Source organism: Alligator mississippiensis, chromosome 6 (genome assembly GCF_030867095.1).
Source record: "Alligator mississippiensis isolate rAllMis1 chromosome 6, rAllMis1, whole genome shotgun sequence".
NCBI lineage: Eukaryota > Metazoa > Chordata > Crocodylia > Alligatoridae > Alligator > Alligator mississippiensis.
The window spans coordinates 48,774,893-48,798,278 of record NC_081829.1 but is presented as its reverse complement, the minus strand read 5'-3'; the positions used below and the strand labels follow the sequence as shown (position 1 = coordinate 48,798,278).

Sequence of the window (23,386 nt, the reverse complement as noted above, 5' to 3'; positions counted from 1 at the left end):
ACCAACCAAGTTGGCATCATGGACCGCCTTGAACATATTGGCCCCATTGTTGGTGACCATGAACCCACGGGTGAGCTCTCCCTGCCCAACAAGCCATCCTTGCACAAAGTGGTTCATGGCCCCCATGATCTCTGCTGCCATGTGGGACTCATCTATCACCTCAACTTGAACGAGAGCCCACCAACAGCCTGACTGGTTGCACCAGTGACCTGTGAGGGAGATGTATGCATGATCTCCACCCTGGCTACTCCAGATGTCCGAGGTGAAATGTAAAACCAGCTGCCTTGAGCATCTCCTCCCTCAAGTACTCCCTGCATGCCTCATACAGGGTGGACACCACTATCATGTGGGGGTACATGCAGGCTCTTGGTATGATGGGGCCACAAGTGCCATGAGCTGCCTGAACCCTGGCTGCTCAACTAAGGAGAAGGGCTGGCCATCCACTGCAAGCATCTCCCCAATGCTCTGGGTGATCTTGCTCGCCCTTGCAACGTGCCCCCCTTTCTGTCCGCCTTTCCCCCGTTGTTCCAGGGTGGTCTCCCTCTGCTTTGGGGGAACAGGGGCTTTGGAGAAAGTGGGGGACTTCTCTTTAGGCACACTCCCACTGGTTTCAGGCTGAAGAGCAAGAGTAAGGGGGTGGTGCCTGCAGAGATCCATCAGCATCCCCATGGTGCTCATGTGCTGTGTTCCCTTGCCCCGGCTGGTTTTGGCTCAGCAATGCAGGCAGACAGCACATGCGGAATCATCTGCCAGCTCAAAATGATCCCAGACCACACTACCCACTGTCTTCTGGGGTGCGGGTGTATGTGTGGATGCTGCAGTTGCCCCCTCAGCAGGCAGAGACACAGCAGCAGGAGGAGTGGACTCAGCTGAGCCACTTGCCTCCACACCCTCTATCTCAGCCTCTTCTGAAGTGCCTTCTGGGGAAGGAGACCTGGCTCTAAGGGAACTTGAGGGGTGTGGAGCACAAACTCAGTTGATTCCCTCTTGTTCCCCAGACTTTCCTTTGGTATGGCACTTGGATCCAGATCCAGCTCTTCCTCTGACACTGAAAGGCTCAGCATTGAAAGTGAAATGGAGGTGGAGGAGACTGTCATGCTGCTGGTGTTGCTTGTTGTCATGATGGTGATGGGGGGGTTATGGCTGGTGCTCTTGCAGGAGATGCAGACTCAGACACAGGCAGTGGCACTGGCATTGCTCCCCTCTCCTTGCTGCCTGTACAACTAATGGAAAGCCTCATGCCTGCTTGTTGTAGTAAAGAGGCTGAATCTCTGTTTGGGGGCAAGGGGAACTTAAAGCTCTCCCTCCACTCCCTCTTACACCCCTCCCTGAAGGCTTGCTAGCTGCCTTTCCAGCATGCTTCGTGGTGTGTTTCATAGTGTCTTGTCTTTGCCTTCGTGTGCTAGAAAATCTTTCTTCTTCTGTAATGTTATCTATCTGATTAATGTAATATATGTAGATAAATGTATGTATGTGTATTTTTGTAATGTATGTATGTATGTTTGTATATATGTATTTATGTAATAAATATAATAAAATATTTAAATTTATGTATGTGTTTTCCTATATAATATGCAATATAAGTATGCTGTGCTACCCTGCACAGTGTATGGAAAGCACACTGTAAGAGAAAGCACAGATTTGAAAAGAATCAAAATAGACTAAACAAAAAGGATTTTTGGGGAGGAATACATTTAAAGGAATCAATCAATGAATATAATAATAAGAGTATAGAAACTAAAGCAAAAGGTATTGCTGAATCTCACTTACTAGGTTAGCAAGTAGGAAATGAATGGTAACCTTTGATATCTAAAGCTGCTCAGCTTCTGGAAGACAGCTCAGTAACTGACTCCAAGGCAGAAAGCTGCTGAGTTCAAACAATGCTGCTTTTTATGCTGTTTTTTCTATCCCTCCCTCAAAGCACTAAGATTGGAAGGGACCTTGGGGAAGGATCACAATCACTGGCCAGCTACACAGTCAATATTAGAGCAGTCCTTCCCTGCTCTTCCCCCTCCCTCTCCTTGCCTGTTTCCCTTCCCAGCTTCAGCTTCGAAACTTGAAATGTTTTGAAACTTTCAAAACATTTTGATTGCCCTCATTTCATTTTGAGGCTGTTTTGAAGCCCTTCATTTTGATTTTGCTGTTTTGAGCTCAAAACGACTTGAAACAGCATCAAAACAAAACAGCCAGTGAAATTTCGCATAGTTCTACTCTCTAATATCTCCCACCCCTTCCAAAAGTGGGTGGATACAGCAGCTGTGGGGAGAATGATATCTATCATGTGCTGACACCAGAGTTATGGCAGTGATATGGCACAGTGCTTTCTGCCTTTTCATCCCCTTGCACAGGGGTGAAAGCTAGGCCAGCTCTAACTTATATTTGTTTCCTATTATATATAAAAAGATACTACTGACTATATTCCCTTCTCTTTTGCCAGCGATGGATACATTGTATAGGTTGCTTGGGAAAAGTAACATGCTGCTACTGTCCAGAATGCCATTTTACATAAAGTGTTACTCATTTTCTTCATCCATTCATGGGACTATCCCATAAAAACACTGCACTTCCTATAACTTCAAAATTCATCATTTTCATGAGTAGCATTTATTTCTTATATCCTTGAACCTGAGGACTTAAGTGTGTGACTTCAAGCACCTGAGAAGTTTACTCAGGGCAACAGGGGCACTCAAATGCTTAAAGGTTTTGTATGTGTTTTAGTATCTTGCCAGACTGGGTTCTACACTATTATATTTTTTAATGGACTCATTAACATTACTTTCTACTCTCCACTCTCCATCTCACTCTCTTTCACTCACAAAAAAAGAATGAAAACTTTCTGCTATATTATCCAGTAATATACTTTACACGTAAAATTAATGTGTAACATTAATGTGTAATGTGTAATGTTACACATTAATTTTAGGTGGCTCCTTGAGCTCTTAACCCCTGGATTGCCCACACATTAACACCTGAAACTAGTTTTAAGGACTCTTTAGGTGGCTTAAAATGGTGCCACTCCAAGGCAGGTTTATCTCTGACCTGTATTACCCAGCTCATATTCCATCAATGTGTTGCCACTCCTCAGAGATGAGCCACTCAAGTTGCTGTCCCCCAGCATACCGAGATGCAGTGTTCCCTCACCCACCCTCTTGTTCTGTGTGGACAAACTTTTCACTCCTTGAACTCTACTGCTGGGGGCAGGTCTGGCACCAAGCCAACTTCTCCCTCCTGCCTCTAGGGGTGGGTTCTCCTTCCCACCCCCAGGGGTGCAATCCCTTGCAAACAGCCTGCAAAGCACATGCCAGTTAGCCAGGTCACAGGTCCAGGAGTGGGTTCTAGGGGGCAAGGGGGAAGAGAGAACAAGGTAAATGGCTTGATTGGGTCCCCATAAGCTGGGGCTTCCTTGCCAGGGCAGAGGCAGTGGCTCCCCCAAAAGTAACTTCCCTCACTGCTCCCACCTCTCAACCACCCTGGAAAGCATTACGAGCACCCCTATACCTCTATCCCAAATCCTAATTTACACAGATTCACAGAAGTTTAGGATTGGAAGCACCCTCGTGAGATTTATTAAAACATAAGATATCCTTTAAATTTACTTCCTCTATTTTTTTTTAATTATTTTTCTAAACTTCTCTTTATTTTATCCTTCAGTGGCTGACTTTTCATTTCACCACTCTTCCCCTACCCCAACTTCCTTTCCACCTCCTGTTTTCATTATCCATCCCCAGCCCATTATCCATCCCTCTGCCTCCTAGCTGCATGTTGCTACCCGCAACCCATCTCTCCCCACACCCCCCCCCCAACATCCCCCCCCTAGAGCAGAAATAGATGCCTCTCCTGATTCACTAGCTCTGTAGTGGAAACACACAACTGTAGCTCCTAGTCAGACCCTTGCTTGTCAGCTTTTTAGTCGCAAGTCACAGCTATGCAGGTCAGGGACAGTCAGAGAGGTGCCTTTTAGCCTTAAGGTGCAACTGCCCAAACTCAAGCTAGCACTAACACTGATCAACATCTGAGCAACTCAAAGTACAACATGTAACAAGGCCCTAAGAAACAAAACAGGTAACCTTCCAAGCACTATGAACTGAGAGAGTGTTAATCCAAATCTGAATTCCTTAGTTTCTGTCATTTGAATCCCGATCTTCAGTTTTTTCAGGTTGTTTTTTTTTTCTTTTCCCTTTTTACATTTTGTGTGTAGGAGATTGTGGCAAAGTACAAACATGTCTAATGAAATCACTTCACCTCATTTTACTGACAGATCCCTTAATGTTATTGTAAGAATACAAACATAACTGAAATTGGAAAAAAAAATACCTGATTTTCAAGTAACTGATTACAGCCTTGGCTTGATCAACACTGAAGAAATCTAAGTCACCACTTTTTCCTGAATGAGGTTCTCCTATTCCAACCATTGTTCTCCCAAGCTCTTTTACGTTGTCTTCTACTGTCATATGTTTGTCTACAAAGCAATCCAGAAGAAAAAGAAAACTAAACAAAAATGTGATAGTTTTTTTTGGCATATTATGTTGTAAGACTTTTCAAGGCTTGAAAAGTTCTATTTGAAGCCATGTAGAATATAAAAAAACCTCCTGGACAAACATTATTGCTTCTTGCCATTATTTTTACCTCAAACATTAGCGTTCACATTTACAAAATGATCAGTAATCACTGTAAGGATAAGAGCAGTGATGTATTCAAATCTCTGAGTTGATCTCTTACTTATTCAAATATCTTACATAATTAAATACACAGAAAGTCAGGGTTGGATTCTAATTCTAGATGCAGACTATATACATATGTATATCTTAAAAATGTATCTGTTCCTGCTCATGTACTCTATTCCTTTGATACACCCCTTTGTAACATAAATAAGAAATAGAAGAATCATATACAATTGTGTATTCATTGTTTAGACATATTTACAAATTATCCTTCTTGATTATAATTTTACTTTATACTTGAAGTAAAAAAGTCAACATAGAGACCAAGTTAAACTTTTATTAATCTTATCAAATTAGTGGAGGTTTACAATGACACAAAGGAAGGTTGGGCACCTAAATCATATAAGAATGTTAGGTATGCCATTTGAAAAATTCTCCTTTGGTCATTTAAGACATGCCATAGTGTAACAGATCTTTCTCCTACATGTCTGAATTTTGGAAGCATGTGATTGTGGAAATAAATGTTGAAATGAGAAATATCTTTTGTTGTGGAAGCCTGGATAAGTTCTTTCAATTGATGCATCTGGTGGTATTTTTATTAATTTTGGTTACTGGGGACAGAAATCAATAATATGAAAAACTAGATCAACTAAATCTGTATATCAGGATATGGCTCTCTTGGATAAGGCAAGTCTTCAGTTACAGAGCAGGCATTAACAACAAGTTAGAAGGAATTCTCTCATTGGATAATAGATTTGAAAGAACTAACTGAATATTAGGACAGCAAATGAAAACACAGGAGGTAGTGAAAGGTAGAGATCATCTTATTCTAAGGAAGTATTTCAAAGTTTTTCCTTTTTCATTCAACCAGTACATTTCTTTGAGTTACTTTTAACTTTTACAATCCTTGGTGCACACTGTGTATAATAATATAGTATTCAGGTTTCCTCAAACTTCAAAGAGAATTGGATAGAGACATTATTTACCAGCATAGCAGCTATCTAGTTTGTGGAGGATATAAAGCATAGAAAAAAAGTTTCATATTACTTGCTCTCAAGAAATTCCTTGCCCATGAACAAATTGGGGATTTGATTTCCTTCTCTTTCACTCATTATCAATTAGGATTAGGCTCTTCAAGTAAAATGAGCTACATGGATGCAAACTGGAGAACATTATGTTTCAGAAATTACTTTTGGGACCCAATTTTGAAGTCTGTTTTTCTTCCTCACAACTCTAGTTTTCCTTAAATTCTTAAGATTGTATACAATAGAAAATGAATATTACTTCCATACTATACCTACACTTGAATTAATAACCAGAGGATTAAGGAAACAGAAGTGACAGCTATGAAGGCATCCCCTATTCTGTCATTATGGGTACATACAGATGTTTGGGGAGGTTAGTTGGTATTAAAAATGGCCACCCGATCTAACTTGGTTCACCCTGGTGCAGGCCTTACACTTAGACCCTTAGTTAGGTGGACCTAAGTGTGAACTAAACATAAGTTCAGGACAGTTGGATCAGTCTAAAAAACTGACCAACCCAATCTAAGTTAAATGTACCTCAGAGTAGTGTAACTTAGACTGGATGCGGTGAGACCAATCTAATTGAACTTCTGTACAGTTCCTAGCACACCCCTAGGGCTGGGAAACCCAACTGCTGGCCCCAGCCATAAAGCTGCACTTTTCTTAGCTCCACCCCCCAGCACCAGGCTATTTTTAGGCCCCTGGCCTCTCCCCCCAATGCCAGACCAGACAGCCTGCCCTCCTCCCCCCACCCCAAATGCCACAAGCCGCTTCTGGAGTCATTTGTACCAGCAGTCACTGGTGCCAGGAGCTGAGGAGTAAGTCAGGGTGGAAGGGTGGGGAGAAGGGTGGGGTGCAGGGAACTGGTTTCCCAAGAGGAATTGTTTGTTGGGGGGGGGGGTTGGGAAGCTAAAAATAGCCTCTGGTCCCAAGGGGTGGGGAAGAGAACTCCCCCCATCCCCCAAGCCCCTTGTAGACCCTACAAACCCCTGATCCTGCCAAACTCTCCTAGATTCCAACAACAACCCGTGTGGACCCCATTTGCCCCCCAATACTCCTGCAGACCCCACTTTCTCCTCAACCCCCATAATCCCTCCTGTGTACTCTGCCTGCCCCCCTCTGATTCCCCTCATGAATCCCACCAGCCTCCTCAGTCCCCTCTGTGGACCCTGCCAGACACTTGATCCTCCCCATGGACCCCAATAGCCCTCCTGTTCTCCCCCCAGAACCTGCTTGCCCACTCAATCCTCCCAAGCCCTCTCCCCCACTAGTCTCTCCCCATCCTGACTTACCTTAGACCGGGTGGCCATTTTTAACTCAATCTAACCTCATCAAATGTCTGTACATACCCAAGGCTATGCAAAGGTTACAACAGGATCTTCCAGGAAAAAATGAGAATACTTCCAATAACAAAGATCTCTCTTTTCCTGGGAAAATTTGAATAGCTGTATGCTCCTGAGGACCCCCAGTACCTTCCAATGCTCTACTCTTCCTCCCTTCCTGTTGGAAGGAAGGAGGGAGGGACAGCCCTGACTCCTTGGTAGTCCACCCAGTGCCGAGCTGTCAGGAAGCCCTGTGAAGATCTTGCTGCATTCTCCTGCAGCTGGACCCTTCCTGTACTTGGACAAGTTCAGCTGTGGGAGAATCCCCCCTGCCTAATGCACTTCTCTGGGTGACTCAGAGTTTTTGTGGGGCAGGAGGCAGTGTAGCTATCCAGCATGAATATGGGAACCTGTCTGCCATGGGAGCAGAGGGGTGCAAAGAAGATGCTCCCTGAAATTTGCAGCACTGGAATTTAATGCTTGTTGCAAGCCAATGTAAGTTATTGTGTATTTTGATACTAAAATACACATACTGGGCATACACTGTAATTTGCAAAGACTAGAACGGCAAAAAGAAACATGATGAATGTTTCATAATCTCTTCTGCAGTCCCTCAAACTTTAGTTTTATAAAAAAGAGGCTAAATCACAATTATTATTATTTATATGAAATGTATTCACCACCACAAGTATGCACTTTAAAATTATTTAATAACAACAACAACAACAATAATAATAATAATAATACTTTAATTATTTGTTCATTTAAGCTATCGGGAATCCAGAGATCAAAATGTGAATATTTATTACTGGTATAATAACAGACTCGTTTCCCTTATTGCTTTAATTCTCTGCTGATTCTGACCTTTAGTTCTTTGTAAAGGAAACACATTAAAAAAAAAAATCACACAATGACAATCTCTATAATTTGGGTGCTTCACCGTTTTCTCACTCCCTAGCTCTCAATCCTAGTCTCCTTGCCTACCCAACAGCAGATTCCTGGGTTATGAGTCCCCATCTCCACCAAGCTCCCAGTTCCTGTCTTCTTGTCAGCTAGTCACCACCTCAACTCCAGTTTCCCAGTCCCAGTTTTTCTTTCTACCCTGTCAACCCCACTTCAGTTTTTATGCCTCTCCATACTCCTTGTCCAACATTGCCCCTCCTTCATCACTTCATCCAGTTTATGTCCTCTCTATCTTTAAATATAACCGCTTCCTTCTCCCAAGCAAGGAAACAGAGGCTCATTGCTCTCAGTCCAGGTACCTGGACATAGTACAGCCTGTGGCAACCCAAAGTAAGGAAAGTCCTGATCTGCCATGGGCTGTAGCATGTCCAGAAAAATGATTTTTTTACATAAATTAGCTGCTAAAATCTGAACACTAAAAAATGCATTTGAATGGTTAACCCAGGACTGCATTTTTGAATCAATGGCAGAAAAAGTGGCAGTGCATTCAGCCGCTCACCAAACCCTGGTTAAAAGGACAATGTGTGTACACACCAATCCTGAGACATGTCCATTTCAGGGCGACACAGGCACATCTGTTGTCCAGGTACATCTGTTCCTAGCCTCAGAAATGTATTCTCTGGCTTCTTCAAAATAATGAGTTTAGATGCCAAAGAGGAGAATAAACAGGAGATATATCACTAGATATACCTCATTCCATGTTCTCCCCCTAAAGTAAGAGTGCTCAAACCCCATCCCACAGGCTAAATCCAGCCCATGGAGCCATGGCATCTAGCTCACAGGGACCCCCAGGGGGTGGAAAATTTGGAGGCGAAGAGCGTCACCACCCCTCCCCACCACCGAATAACCAAGCTCCATGCAGCTGGATACAGCCCTGCCCCAACTGATACTGCACAGCTGCTTCCCCGTCACCCAGTGCCTCCCCTCTCCTTCTCCTCCCCCCCCCCCCATGCATCTGGCTCAGGGTTGGGCCACCTGCATACGGCCAGATCATGGTCAGGCCACTCCCTATGCCCCATCCCACCCCCCATCTGCTTTGCAGCAGGGTCACTCCCTACCCTGCCCAAGCATCCACCATGACCCTTCTCCCCTCCCTGTCCCCCACCCTGCAGCACTGTCTATCTTGCCCATAGGGTGTAAAGGTTGGGCATCACTGCCCTAAAGCTTACACTGCTGCTACAGTCATTTACAGGTTACTCAGCTGGATTGACCATTGGCCAGCTTCATCATGGCACTCTTTATGTTCTTATGAGCCTTTTTTGTTTTTCACAGACCAAGGACACGCACTTCCTTGAAAATTTTATTCCAACTCCAAATTTCTTCATAACTCCATGATATTTAGATTCTTCTGGTGCTTATCACTTTTCATTTTGCATGATGCTGGTATATTTAATGCATCAATCTGTAGCAAGCCTATATACTTTGTCAGAAACACCATAGCTGACATTCAGAAATCTGTCTAAAAGCTGACCTCCAAGGATGAAATGAATGTAATTCACTTACTGTACTGTAGCCTAGTGTTACAGGTTGAACTGAATGTCTCTAACAGCAATGTCTCAAATGTGCCCAAGGCTACAGAGAGTCACTGACAGAGCTGGAATTGGAACTCAAGTATTCATTGCTCTTAGTCTATTATTATCAATATTATTATTTATATCAAGACAGCACCCTACTCTTCATGGACCATGGTCCCATTGTGCAAGGCACAAAGAACAGAGACAGTCTGTTAGAACAAACTGTCATACCCTCTAACCAAAGTTTAACTGCATTCAACAAGAGTTATATCCATGTACAATGCACAGCAGACTGATACTCCTGAGGAAAATCAGACTTTCAATAATTAGTTCTAATAAAAAATTAACAACTTATTAAAACAATTAGTTTAGAGAACATTCTCATTTTCTATTTAATTAAATATTTTCAAAATTATACTTACTGCTGAGGTTTTCCAACAAAAAGTTTAATAGAGCCATGAATCCTGAGAGTTGAGTAAGATTGAAATTCATTTCTTTAGCCCACCAAAATCCCAACAGATAGTAGTCTAGTATGACAGCTTCTTTCAAAGATGTTTTTAGTTGCTTAAAATTCAGGAACTCTTCCAGTTTTCTGTGGGATATAATTGAATAATAAAATTCTTAGGTACAAAATTAAGCAAGATGTTCTAACAGTATGGACACAAACATATTTTAATCACTTTAAAAGGAAAGTGTGCAGCAAATTTTATTATTTAACTGTCACATCTCCATGATTCTGTAGCAATACAAGTTAGCTAACTTGCCCTAAACTTGACCTTGAATTAAGCAGGATTACCCATGGAGGACTTTTACTACCTAATAGTGATACAGAATCATGCAGATCAGATACTGGTATCTTTTGATATTGCTACGACTGTTACACCTTTATTCTGTTAGCAATCACAGATATGTTCCTGAGACTGGATTCAGCTACACTAATTTATATATTAGTGCTCATTAGAGGAAAAAAATCTTCAAATTTTTAAACAGCAGTAATTAAATATGTTAACATATAATTTATAGATATGACCATATTTATCCAAATCCAAGACAACTTTGAATTTAAAATGACACCCATATAATTAGATTCTATGTGTGGAAAATTTTAAATTTGTTATAATTTTCCACATACAGAATCTAATTACTGGAGGGTTGTCTTCAATTTATCCTCTCCAACACTGTGATGGGAAAAGCAGTGGCAGGAGGCAAGGGGCCAAATCCTGCCCCTTGACCCTCATGCCTTGCTTTCCCTGTGCCTGTCCCCACTGACTCTTGCCCCACCCCACTGTGCCTGTGCATGGCCACCTTATGCTTGCTCCATCCCACAACCTACCCCGCAACTCCTGCATATCTTCTGTGGTATTTAAGTTCTGGCTCCAGCTTCAGGACAGTAAGCACTGGTGACCCCAGCCCTGGCCCAGCCTAGCCCAAAAGCAGCAGTGGCAGCTCCAGGGCCAGAGCCAAAGCTAAAGGGAGGGAAAGGAACAGGGGAGGAAGAGCGGGTAAGCTGCATGGTCATCCCCATGCTCTCCCCAACCCATGCACTGCAGGTCTCCCCCATGCAACTCCCCACTGTGCAGTCTCCCCTGTACACCCTCTATCCCCAACACACAATCTTCCTCATGCTACCTCTACCAGGCATCCCCTTCCCTGCTACATGAGCTACCGTGGCCCAGGGCAAGTGGTGGAGCAGCTCCAGCTTCAACCCTGGACCCAAAGCTAAGCCACTGCCCTGCCCTGGGCCAGTACTCAAATTTAAGACAAGATCTGTTCTCCTCCATGTTGACTGAGGAAAAAAACCTTGTTTTGATTCAAGTATTCATGTGCATTTGCAAAAAAAGATGGTGCGAGTGACTTAATGTTTGTATCAATGGATGCAGCTGAGAACATCTTTTTTATATGAGGGTATTTCTTCTTGTCTTTAGGGTGAAGTTTGGGAAGGAATAAAATAACAAAGCCATATTTCTCCTTCAGAATAAATATATAACAAAAATAAAGGGGATACAAAATCACAAATCAAAAAATTGTTTTTTAGATATATAGGGAGTAAAAGGAAGGCCCAGGGTGGAATAGGACCTCTACTAAATGCGCATAAGCAATTGGTGATGGACAGGGGGGACAAGGCTGAACTCCTCAATGAGTTCTTTGCCTCAGTGTTCCTAAGTGAGGGGCAAGACAAGTCTCTCACTGGGATTGTAGAGAAGCAGCAGCAGGGTGCCAGACTACCAAGCGTAGACCCTGAGATGGCGCAGAGGCACTTGGAGGAACTGGATGCGTTCAAGTCGGCAGGCCCAGATGAGCTCCATCCAAGGGTATTGAAGGCACTGGCTGACGTCATTGCACAGCCACTGGCGGGAATATTTGAACACTCATGGCACACGGGCCAGGTCCCGGAGGACTGGAAAAGGGCCAATGTGGTCCCCATTTTCAAGAAGAGGAGGAAGGAGGACCCAGGCAACTATAGGCCAGTTAGTCTCACCTCCATCTGAGGCAAAATCTTTGAAAAAATTATCAAGGCTCACATTTGCGAGAGCCCGGCAGGAAAAATTATGCCGAAGGGAAACCAGCACGGGTTCGTAGCAGGTAGATCATGCCTGACTAATCTAGTCTCTTTTTATGACCAGGTTACAAAACACCTGGATGCAGGAGTAGGGGTTGACGTCGTTTACTTAGATTTCAGGAAGGCCTTTGATACAGTATCCCACCCCATACTGGTGAACAAGTTAAGAGGCTGTGACTTGGATGACTACACAGTCCAGTGGGTGGCGAATTGGCTAGAGGGTCGTACCCAGAGAGTCGTAGTGGATGGGTCGGTATCAACCTGGAAGGGTGTGGGCAGTGGGGTCCCACAGGGCTCGGTACTTGGACCGATACTCTTCAATGTTTTCATCGGCGACTTGGACAAGGGAGTGAAGTGTACTCTGTCCAAGTTTGTGGATGACACAAAACTGTGGGGAGAAGTAGACATGCTGGAGGGCAGGGAACAACTACAAGCAGACCTGGACAGGTTGGACATATGGGCAGAAAACAACAGAATGCAATTCAACAAGGAGAAATGGAAAGTGCTGCACCTAAGGAGGAAAAATGTCCAGCATACCTACTGCCTAGGAAATGACCTGCTTGGAGGCACGGAAGCGGAAAGGGATCTTGGAGTCTACTCCAAGATGAACATGAGTCGTCAGTGTGATGAAGTCATCAGAAAAGCTAATGGCACTTTATTGTGCATCAGCAGATGCATGACGAACAGAACCAAAGAGGTGATACTTCCCCTCTGTCGGGCGCTGGTCAGACCGCAGTTGGAATACTGCGTGCAATTTTGGGCGCCGCACTTCAAGGGGGATGTGGATAACCTGGAGAAGGTCCAGAGAAGTGTCACTCGTATGGTTAAGGGCTTGCAGGACAAGCCCTATGAGGAGAGAGTAGGGCACCTGGACCTCTTCAGCCTCCACAAGAGAAGGTTGAGAGGCGATCTTGTGGCTGTCTATAAGCTCATCATGGGGGCACAGAAGGGAATTGGTGAGGCTTTACTCACCAAGGCACCCCTGGGGGTTACAAGAAATAATGGCCATAAGCTAGCAGAGAGCAGATTTAGACTAGACATTAGGAAGAACTTCTTCACAGTTAGAGTGGCCAAAGTCTGGAATGGGCTCCCAAGGGAGGTGGTGCTCTCTCCTACCCTAGGGGTCTTCAAGAGGAGGTTAGATAGGCATCTAGCTGGGGTCATCTAAACCCAGCACTTTCCTGCCTATGCAGGGGGTCGGACTAGATGATCTATTGAGGTCCCTTCCGACCCTAACATCTATGAATCTATGAATCTATGAAAAATCAAGCCTTAGCCTGCCTTGGCCAGTGATTCCCTCCCATACCCAGCTCACCCTAGTCTTTGTTTTTCAATGCCCTAAGCAGGGCCCCCCTTGGTCCCATCAGTGCTACAGAGCACCAGTCACCTTAAGGGCTATTCATGGTCTCCTTTTACCCCTACAGACAAGCCCATACCTTGCAGGTATTATTCCTGATCCATTCACTAGCAGAAGCTTTTACCCTATACAGACTCCCTGTCATGTCTTTAGCAATGCAATTCCAATGGAGTTGTGGGTATGAGATCATGGAGAGAGTGGAGCCACCACTGCACAGAAGGTAGATCACTGTAGGCACAAGTTTGGAGTATGATATAGTCTTAGAACTTGGTGAACAAAGAAAAATAATATTCTAATATTCTTCAAATAATTAAATTGAAAAATAGAACAAATAAGCTGATTTCAGCCCAGCTCTATAAATGGGGAAATTAGCTTTTTAAAAAATCCAAAAATACTGTGAAATTCAGTAACTGTTCAATATTATTCAGCCAATGAAACATGTGCCTGATTTCCTTACCTGAATCTTTCCAATTTTCTTTCTTTCTTAAAATAAAAAAAAGAAAAACCACTGGACAAAGTACTCCAGGAGTACATAGTGATTAGCAATACAACTTTGTTTTCAGTATTCTTTCTGTTAACAGGTTTAAATACACCCAATCAACCTATTAGTCTTTTAATAGATGTAACACTGAAGAGACATTTGCATTCTATTATCACTTCTGATTTTAGTTTCTTTTCTCAGAGGTTCCTTCAAATTCCTGATCCTAATTTTTTTCTCAAAGTTTATATTGCCATAAGCTGTCTAGCAATCAACGTGACTAAACATATGGAGGTTTTTTCAACCTTTACTAAGCAAAAGCAAAGGGACATTAGCAAATTTCTCAAACCTACAATATTTGTCTACTGGGATCTCTTAATAATTTCTCTCCATTATGAAAGACAGCCTTCCATTACTATTATTTCCTATTGGTATACAAGTTTTGAATTCACAAGTTTTGCTTCTTGCTGCTATTAATTTTAAGGCTATGGAAAGTGCTTAAGGGACTTGCAAGTTGATGTTTCATTTCCAAAATGACCTCAGCATGTAAGATTTTAAGTCACTTGGATACTTCTGAAACTTTTCTATTTTACTATCCATAAGACCTAATGGCTTAGGGTGGAACAGTTAATCCTTAGAAAAGTTATGGTTTTGTACCATATTCATTAGAGGCGCACCGATACATCAGTCCATATCATATCAGCACCGATAAAAGGAAAATTGACATTATCAGCAATCATCATTTTTTGGCTGATGTGGCCGATAATGTCGCCAATAAATATGTGCAGCCACAGCATGCACGCAGCCAGCCCAACAGCTTGGAAAGTCGGTTATGGGGAAGGGATGTGGGAAGGTGTGTAACAGGGGCAGATTGAGGCCCCCATGGTGAGGGAGGGAGTGGGGCAGCACCTGGGGCAGGGGCAGGCACTGCCCAGCTGAAGTGGGGTGTAGGATTTTCATAGATTTCATAGACATTAGGGCTAGAAGGGACCTTGGAAGACCGAGTTCAGCCCCCTGCCCAAAGGGCAGGAAGTTAGCTGGGGTCACAAGATCCCAGCAAGAGAAGCATCCAAATTTCTCTTGAAGACGTTCAAGGTAAGTGCTTGAACCACCTCTGGTGGCAGGCTATTCCAGACCTTAGGGGCTCAATCAGTGAAGGAATCCTTCCTTATGTGCAGCCTGAAATGGTCTTGCAGGAGTTTATAACCATTCGACCTTGTCATCCCTTGGGGCGCTCTGGTGAACAATCGTTCCCCCAGAGCCTGGTGAACACCCCTGATAAACTTATAGGTGGCCATCATATTGCCCCTGAGCCTGCGCTTTTCCAGGCTAAATAGCCCCATAACTCTCAGCCTGTCATTGTAAGGTCTATTTTCCTGATCTTTGATCATGCGTGTGGCTCTTCTCTGGACTCTCTCAAGGTTCTCTACATCCTTTTTGAATTGTGGAGCCCAAAACTGGATGCAGTACTCCAGCTGCAGCCTCACCAAGGCTGAGTACAATGGGAGAATGACATCCTGGGATTTGTTTGAGAAGCATCTATGGATGCAAGCCAGCATTTTGCTTGCTTTACTAGCCGCAGTGTCACATTGAAGGCTCATGTTCATCGTGTGGTCAATCAGGACCCCCAAGTCCCTTTCATCCATAGTGCTGGCCAGTGTAGCACTGCCTAGCATATAGGGATGCTGCTGTTTTTTCTTCCCAAGGTGGAGAACCTTGCATATTAGCAATCAAATCAGTATTGGCCTTAAAATTCTTTATCAGTGCACCCCTAGTGTTCATATGTCTACTAAATTATAGAGCAGAATTTGGCTTAATTTTTTATATATTTACCTTATTTATCCGCATGATTAGATTAGTGAGGGACAGGGCTAAAGACTTCAGTTCACAGTTCTGCCAATATAACCTCAACATTGTCTTAAAGATAATTTAGATTTCATACTTACTCAGTTTTAGCTCAGTACTTCTCAATCTTTGTAGACTCGAGAAACCCCTCAGAAAGTGTCAGCAATTAGTTTTCACTTAATGTTTTACTACAGAAAAATACTAAAGCATTTTTTCTGTTGCAAAAAGCTCAGAAATATTACAACACAATGGATATTCTTCTTTGAAGTCTCTGGGATTACCTCGTGAAATACGTTTTCACATTTAACATTACATGACATCCCTTGGCACCCCTGGCACCTTGGTTGAAAATCACTGTCTTAGCCTCTTGCATAAAAGATTGTTAACAAGGATGTCAACCTCTGATAATAGTTTCCACTTCCTCCCCCACCCGCACAAAAAAAGGAGCCTTTTTTTCTCTGTTCTCCATTCCTTCCCATTTAAGAACCAGTACTCACAGTCCTAACAATAGGCAACTGTTTTTCACCCTGCCAAGAATTATCTTGTTGAACAATATGAAAAGAGGAGTTGTATTTATTGGAGGCTTGCTCGATAACATTATAAAGAACATAATCCATTATTTTTTGTTTAAAACATATATCCCTCTCTTCTGAATGATAAATTTGGGCAACTTTGTTTATACAGGACAGTTAAAAACACTTAGTTATATACTGAAATGGATGTGGCATATGGCTAACTGAACTTTACACAATTTGAAACAGTCCATTGTCCCAGCTGCCAGCGGGAGGGTTCGGGATTGAGAGAGTGGTCGGGAGTAAAAAGGTAAGAAAGGTTTATTGACTTAACAAACACACAACTATGCATAGTATAACAAGACAACAATGACAGACAATAGCAATTCACGTCACCAACTTATCAGCAGTCCCCTCTGATTCCTGATGTATGACAAGTTCCTCTTCTATAAAGCTCAGTGAAGTCAAGCGTCCCCGACCTGTGCTGTCCGAGGGGTACCGGGAAGGACCCTGGTATTCAGTCCTTGGGCTCCTCGAGGTCCACTGGCTCACTGAATCCAGGTCAGCAGCTAATCTTTAAATTAGTAGCTTCTCTCACAATGCTGCATCTTTCTTCTGTGGATGTGCTAGCCAATTTATAACTTCTGAGCTACGCTGTTGACTCACAGCTACTCACACTCTTACACTACAAACTTTCCTTAAGACTGACCAATAGCAGTACAAGCTTTTGCATTTTTCTGTTAAGGTTAATTTTAACTGTGTCACTATATACAAGGCCTTACTACTTTCAAGGCCTCACTAATCTTTTACTTTAATTAAACTCTTAGCGGCAACATACAGCTCACAATGCATGAACAAATAACAAGGAACACCTGGTCTAATCCTCACAGAAGCAAGAACCTTCACCACACAGACACAACTCTCAGCTGTCACAGTCCATATCCTCTTTTTTGAACTTTCTACCAGCATCAAGCTTTCACAATCAGTACTTCTTAAGGAATTAGATTCTTCTGGTATTACTAAGAATGGCAATATTCATCTTTTCAATATTCTGTAATCTATGTAATTAACAACTGTATTTGATAATGATTGGGAGAATACACATATGTTAGACATCTTTGTTACTAGTGTTGATTTTTTATGGGGGGTAGTAAGATACTCTGGTAGTTGGCAGCACTATAAAACACAGGAATTGCCACACACAGTCATAATTATGGTCCACCTACTCCAGCATTCAATCTCCAACAATAGCATACTATTCAACTTTTTGTACGTGGAAAGGATGCATTATGCTTAGAAACGGAAGTTTTAATACTGGTGCTTCTTTCTTGAGCATAAAATGTCCTTGAAGCATTGTGTTTTCAGTCAAGTACAGCATAAAATATAGCTATAAAAGTATCTATATAACATCACATACCATAAGCATCTTCCACCATGACCCCAAAATCAGCCCTCCAAATTTGGAGTGCATCTTAAGCAGGGATGTAGGTTGTAGCCGTGTTGGTCTAAGGACATAGGCAGACAAGATTCTTTGGGTGAATCTGATATCTTTTATTAGACCAACTTAAATAGTTGGAAAACAAGTATTATGCAAGCTTTTGGGTTCAAAAACCCTTCGTCAGGCTAAGGAAGTTTCGGCAGTTGGTGTGTGCTCTTCCTGGATGGAATGAAAAGTAAAGAAGCCATAGGCTGGTCCAGTATGCATACAAGACAGGTAGTCAATGAAAATGCAGATTGAGGAGTCAATGGGTGAGAGACAGGCTGGGGGGGATGGGAAGAGAGAGAAGGGGGATGAATAGTGGAGAGATACTTGGGGAGTCAGTTGTCAGGCAGGTTATAATGTGTCATAAAACCAATGTCTATATCTAGTCCATGATTTTTAGTGTCCAGGAGGTTGATGAAGTGGACTGCATAGGCTCATCTCTGGGAAGTGTTTTGTAAGTTCCCTTTCAGGATCAGGACTGAGAGATTGCACAGAGAGTGGCATTTCTGTCTTTGATAGATTTTCGGTGTGCACTCATTCTGGTGCGCAGTTGTTGTTTGGTCTCTCCTACGTATTTTCCATTGGGGCATTGGATGAGATATATTACATTTCTGGAGGTGCAGCTGTAAGATCCAGGAATGCTGATGGCTCTGTTGTGGGGGGTAGTAATTATGGGGGTGGTAGAGATATGTTGGCAGGTTTTGCATTTCTTATCATGGCACAGTCTGGATCCTTTTGGTGTGTTCTGGGCTTGAGAAAGTTTGCTTCTGGTGATGAGGTTAGCAAGGTTTGGTGTTTGTTTGAAGGCTAGGATGGGTGGCTCTGGGAAGATCTTTTTAAGAATAGGGTCTCTTTCTAGTATGGGCTGCAATTGTTTGAGGATTTTCCATATGGGTTCAAGGGAGGGGTGCTATGTCATAACCAGTGGTGTGCGATTTGTGGGGGTTTTTCTTCTGTACTGCAGCAGTTCTTCCTGTGGTATCCGGGTGGCTCTTTCAAACATGCGATCTCTCTCTCTGGAGGAGTGTCCTTGTTGGGCGAAAGCCTTTTTGAGATTGGTGAGGTGGCAATCCTGGGTGTTCTCTTCAGTGCAAATTTGGTGGTATCTGACGGCTTGACTGTATATCACAGCTTTTTTGGTGTGTTTCGGGTGATTGCTGGTTCTGTGCAGATATGTATGCTGGTCTGTGGATTTCTTGTATAACGTGGTCTGTATTTTATCATTCTGGATACTGATCATTGTGTCTAAAAAGGAGATGTTGGTGCTGGAGTATTCTAGAGAAAGTTGGATGGAAGGATGGTGATTGTTGAATTTCTGATGGAACTCAATCAGAGATTGCAGGTTTTCAGTCCAAATTATGATGTCATTGATATATCTTAAGTATAACAAGGTTTGATGGTGCAGTTCTTGAGGAAGTCTTTCTCCAGGTGGCTTATAAAAAGGTTGGCATACTGTGGGGCCATTTTGGTGCCCATAGCTGTTCCCATCATCTGGAGGAAGTTGATTATTAAAAGTGAAATTGTTGTGTGTGAGGATGAAGCGTATAAGGTCAGTAATATCTTTGGGTCTGTATTCTGAGTTGTAATCTTGTTCCTGTAGATATGTAAGTCAGGCTTGGATACCATCCTGGTGTGGGATGTTAGTTTATAGGCTGGTAATGTCCATGGTGGCTAGGAGGGCATTGCTGGGAAGATGGTCTATGTTTTTAAGTTTCTGTAGAAAGTCTGCAGTGTCTTGTACAAAACTTGCTCTGTGGGTGACGAGCGGTTTTAGGATTGATTCAACAAAACCTGATATTTCCTCAGTTAGGGTCCCATGGTTGGATATGATAGGTCTGCCAGGGTTCCCTTGTTTGTGGATTTTAGGGAGCATGTAAAAAGTCCCCGGGTTAGGTAGTGGGGGGATCAAGGTCTGTAGTTTTTCTTGTAGTCTTGATGGAAATGATTTGATGGTATTGTTGAGTTTCCTGGTGAAAAGGGGTGTAGGATCTTCTTGTAGTTCTTTGTAGTAGGTGGTGTCAGAGAGCTGTCTCTTGGCTTCCTTTATGTAGTCTTCACGGTTTAAGATGACTATGGCTCCTCCTTTATCTGCTGGTTTTATTACTATTTGGTGGTTAGATCTTAAAGATTCTATGGCCCTTTTCTCTGGTAGAGAGAGGTTGTTGTGGTGGCGCGTGTTGCTGATTATTTCATTGTTCATTCTTTCCCTGAAGCAGCCAATGTAGTGGTCAAGGTTAGGGTTTTGTCCACTGTGAGGTGTCCAATCTGATTTTTGGGGTTTTTTTTGGCATTGATCTTTTCCTGAATGTTGTCAGAGGATGAGTTGTTGTTGGGAGTGGGTTCAGTTTGGTCGTGGAAATATTCCTTGAGGCGTAGGCGTCGGAAGAATTCTTCTGGTTCTCCACATTGAAGTATTTTATTAGGGTATTTTTCTGGACAGAAATTTAGGCCTTTAGAAAGGACAGATTTTTCAGTTTTGATAAGCGTGTGTGTGGAGAGACTGATAATATTTGTGGGTTGGTTGCTCTTTTTGTTTTATCAAGTCTGAGGTTGGAATGTTGTAGGGTGTTGGTGTTGTTCCTCTGATGGTTGTTTTGTGGCTGGGGAACTTGTTCTTGGAGTAATTTGTTCCATTTCTTCTTTTTATGTAGGATTAATGTTGTAGAAAGTTTTTTGTAGTCTCTATGTATCCATTGTATATTGTTAGGGAAGATGATTGGATTTCTGTCTTTTAAGTTGTAGTATGTGGTGATTTCCTTCCTGAGTTGGTCTCTTTTGGAGTAGAGTAGGTGAAGTAGATGATTTCTAATTTTCTATGAAATCCTTCTGCATAGCTGTGAAGCATATTTGGAGTTGTGTGTAGTAGTCAGAGGATTGTAGATGTTTAGTCCTCGGGGAACGAAGTTGTGTTTGTTGCAAAGGCTTAGAAAATATATGTCGCTGTTGAGTTTGGCTTCTTTCTTTTTCATGTTGTACAGCTTCCAAAGCAGATTTTTCACCACTGGAATAGAAGCAAGTGCTCTAATAGCTATCAAAATGGCTCTATTTCTTTCTGGCCCAGCAAGCAGTACAGACAGAGGCCAGTGCTAACCCTCTCTCAGCTGCTAAGGAATCTGCAATTCCTATTGGCTGAGCACTGTACTTGTAAACAACACTTTATTATTTACAGGAAGTACATAAAAAAAAACTTTTTAGAGGAAAGAGGAAATGGTTTGCTACCATTTTCACTCTTCAGAACCCTTTGAAAGGGTGTGAGGCCTAACCTGGCTGCTGTTTTGTCTTAACAGAAAGTTCCTATCTCACCCAGATCTTCCTTCCAAAATAATAGGAGCACATCTTTTTTGGAAGCATGTGATATTAAATAAAAATATGGTATAAACTGAGAAGAAAAACACAAAAGACTTTCCCTAAAGTTTTCATTATTAATCTTAGATGAGAGATTTTCATAATGTATTATAGGGTTATAGTGAATCTTAGTCTCACTTGAACTATACATTTCAGTCTCTGTCATAACAGGTAGGAGATCTATTAGATAAGGGAAAAGAACAATTAAAAACCTATTTCATCCATTTAATGATATATGGATAAATTTTTTCTCCGGTTTCCCTAATAAGTCCCAATAGATGACCTTTTTTCCTCATAGCAAATAATAGAAAGGGGTTATATTGCAAGAAAGCACATCTTTTGAGTGTTGTGTAAAGCAAGCATTTATTCACTGAGAGATGCATTTTCAAATATCCTGAACTAACTTGTGAGCACAAGTCCCACTGACTTTCAGGTTGCTAGAAAACTTGCTACTATGGGACTTATAATAGACACTCATTATAAATAAGTTATTATTATAAGCTTCTCACTTACTTAGGTACCTTAGAAAATCATATAAATACAAAGTAAGGTCAATACTTTCAACTTTAGACACCCTAATCTGGCCTCCTTAATTCATATTTAGATATATAATAAACAGTAACAACAGGATATCTCAAGTCAGAGGTGGGGCCCTCACTCTTTTCAGAAGTCTCAAGCTGGCTCCTCTTCTTCAGACAAGCGCATCTCGGTATCCATCTAACTTTAAACCCTTTAAAAAAAATTATCCAGGAAACTATAGAAACAAATTTCCAACACAAAAGGAATATACAGGAGGTGCATGAGGATGAAGTTATTATATCTTGCAAAGCTTTGCGAATCTAATAATATACAAAAATTCTAATAAATTATCACCTTTGCTATCTAGATAATTATTTAATTAGCATTCAAAAATATCATTAACATTCAAACTTCCACATCTTTCTTAAGGGTTAAATTTTGTCATGCCCTACATCTTTTTTTTTCCAGATGTATATGTTATAGTGCAGTTTTAATCTGAAACCTATTTTTGGAAATTTTATCAAGACTCAGCAGTTGGGACTTCTAAGAGTGTTCATTGTTGGTCTAACTCTACTCACATTTAAATCGATGGGTCACTCAGGCCAATACACTAAGCATGTCTATAACCCCACCAACAGATATTTCAGTAGATCATCTTGAAATATAAGCACAAAAATCTAAGCTGATGAAAGGGAAATAAAAAGAGTTGGGAAATATAGGGAAAGAATGGAATTGCCAATTTAAGAGATGTCTCATTTACTGCACAATTTCCATGAAATCCAGTTACATCTCCCCAAAATTGTACTAAATCATCATGAACCGAGCTTATATTTCTTTGGAAATATGCCATTTTGCCCACATACATAAATCAATGCTACTGGAGTTGATTTAACCAGTTATTTAAACATAATTCTCTCTCACAAATTACAGCTCATGTTATCCATTTCTTTTGCAAATGAGATTATTAAATTTCAATATAATCATGACTATTAGAGTGAGAGTTGCGGACAGCATGTTCATAAACTTGCCTTCACTTTCAGAATCTGATTTAATATAAGACTTTTATAAAGACATTAATGTGCCATATGACAAATATCACAATTATCACCTGATATATTCAATATCAAGATAACTAAAGATAGGATGCACAAAATTTCTGGTTCATCCAAACACAAGCATAAGCATTATCTTTATTTATTACATACTTACTTTTGAACCCCTTCTATATTTTCTTTAGACAAAACACATATTTGGGTCTCAGAAAGAAAATTCCAAGCTGTAATCTCTCCAGTTACGGTATCTTGATCTTGGCCTTCTTCCTATAAAAAGTATGCTATTTTACAACCTTATTTTATTTCCAAGGTATTTTACAGAATGTACATAAAAGTATAATTCACCAAACATCAAAAAGGAAATTTTATGTCAGCAATACTAAGCAGTAATGAAGTTGGGGGATAGACAGAAATTGCGTAGATGCCCAAAAATAATCTACTTGTTTTAAACCAGGTTTAACTGGTAACTCAGTATTATATCATAGGGAATGTAAGATAAAACTAGATATCTGTATAAATAATAGGCCTGTGAATAGCAGCTAGTATTCACTTCGGATTCGGCTGATTCGGGAGACAGTAATTATTTGAATCAGTGTCCCAAATCAATTCGGCCGCATCTGATTCAGAGATTCAGCCACCGCCAAATCGACCAAATCTCTGAATTGACCCCATCCCCACCTGCTCACAATGGCTGCCCTACCTCCTCTCCCAGCTCTTAGAAAAACAAACAAAAAAAAAGCCAGCACTCAC

The 23,386-nt window shown here is 41.8% G+C and overlaps 1 protein-coding gene across 7 annotated transcripts in view; it reads right to left on the bottom strand.

The window, feature by feature from the left end:
• Window positions 1-23,386, bottom strand: part of CABCOCO1 (ciliary associated calcium binding coiled-coil 1) — a 127,229-nt gene that overhangs the window by 85,279 nt on the left and 18,564 nt on the right. For 6 of the 7 annotated variants that reach the window (XR_009463037.1, XM_059729858.1, XM_019496702.2 and 3 more), the window contains exons 2-4: window positions 22,794-22,903; window positions 9,908-10,077; window positions 4,315-4,459 (exon numbers count right to left, since the gene is read on the bottom strand). Coding sequence is in view for 6 of the 7 variants with exons in the window: in XM_059729858.1 (XP_059585841.1) it covers window positions 4,315-4,459; window positions 9,908-10,077; window positions 22,794-22,903 (425 nt within the window). In the remaining variant the exon portion in view is untranslated. The remainder of the gene's footprint in view (window positions 1-4,314; window positions 4,460-9,907; window positions 10,078-22,793; window positions 22,904-23,386) is intronic. The other variant, XM_059729862.1, reaches the window with a different exon arrangement.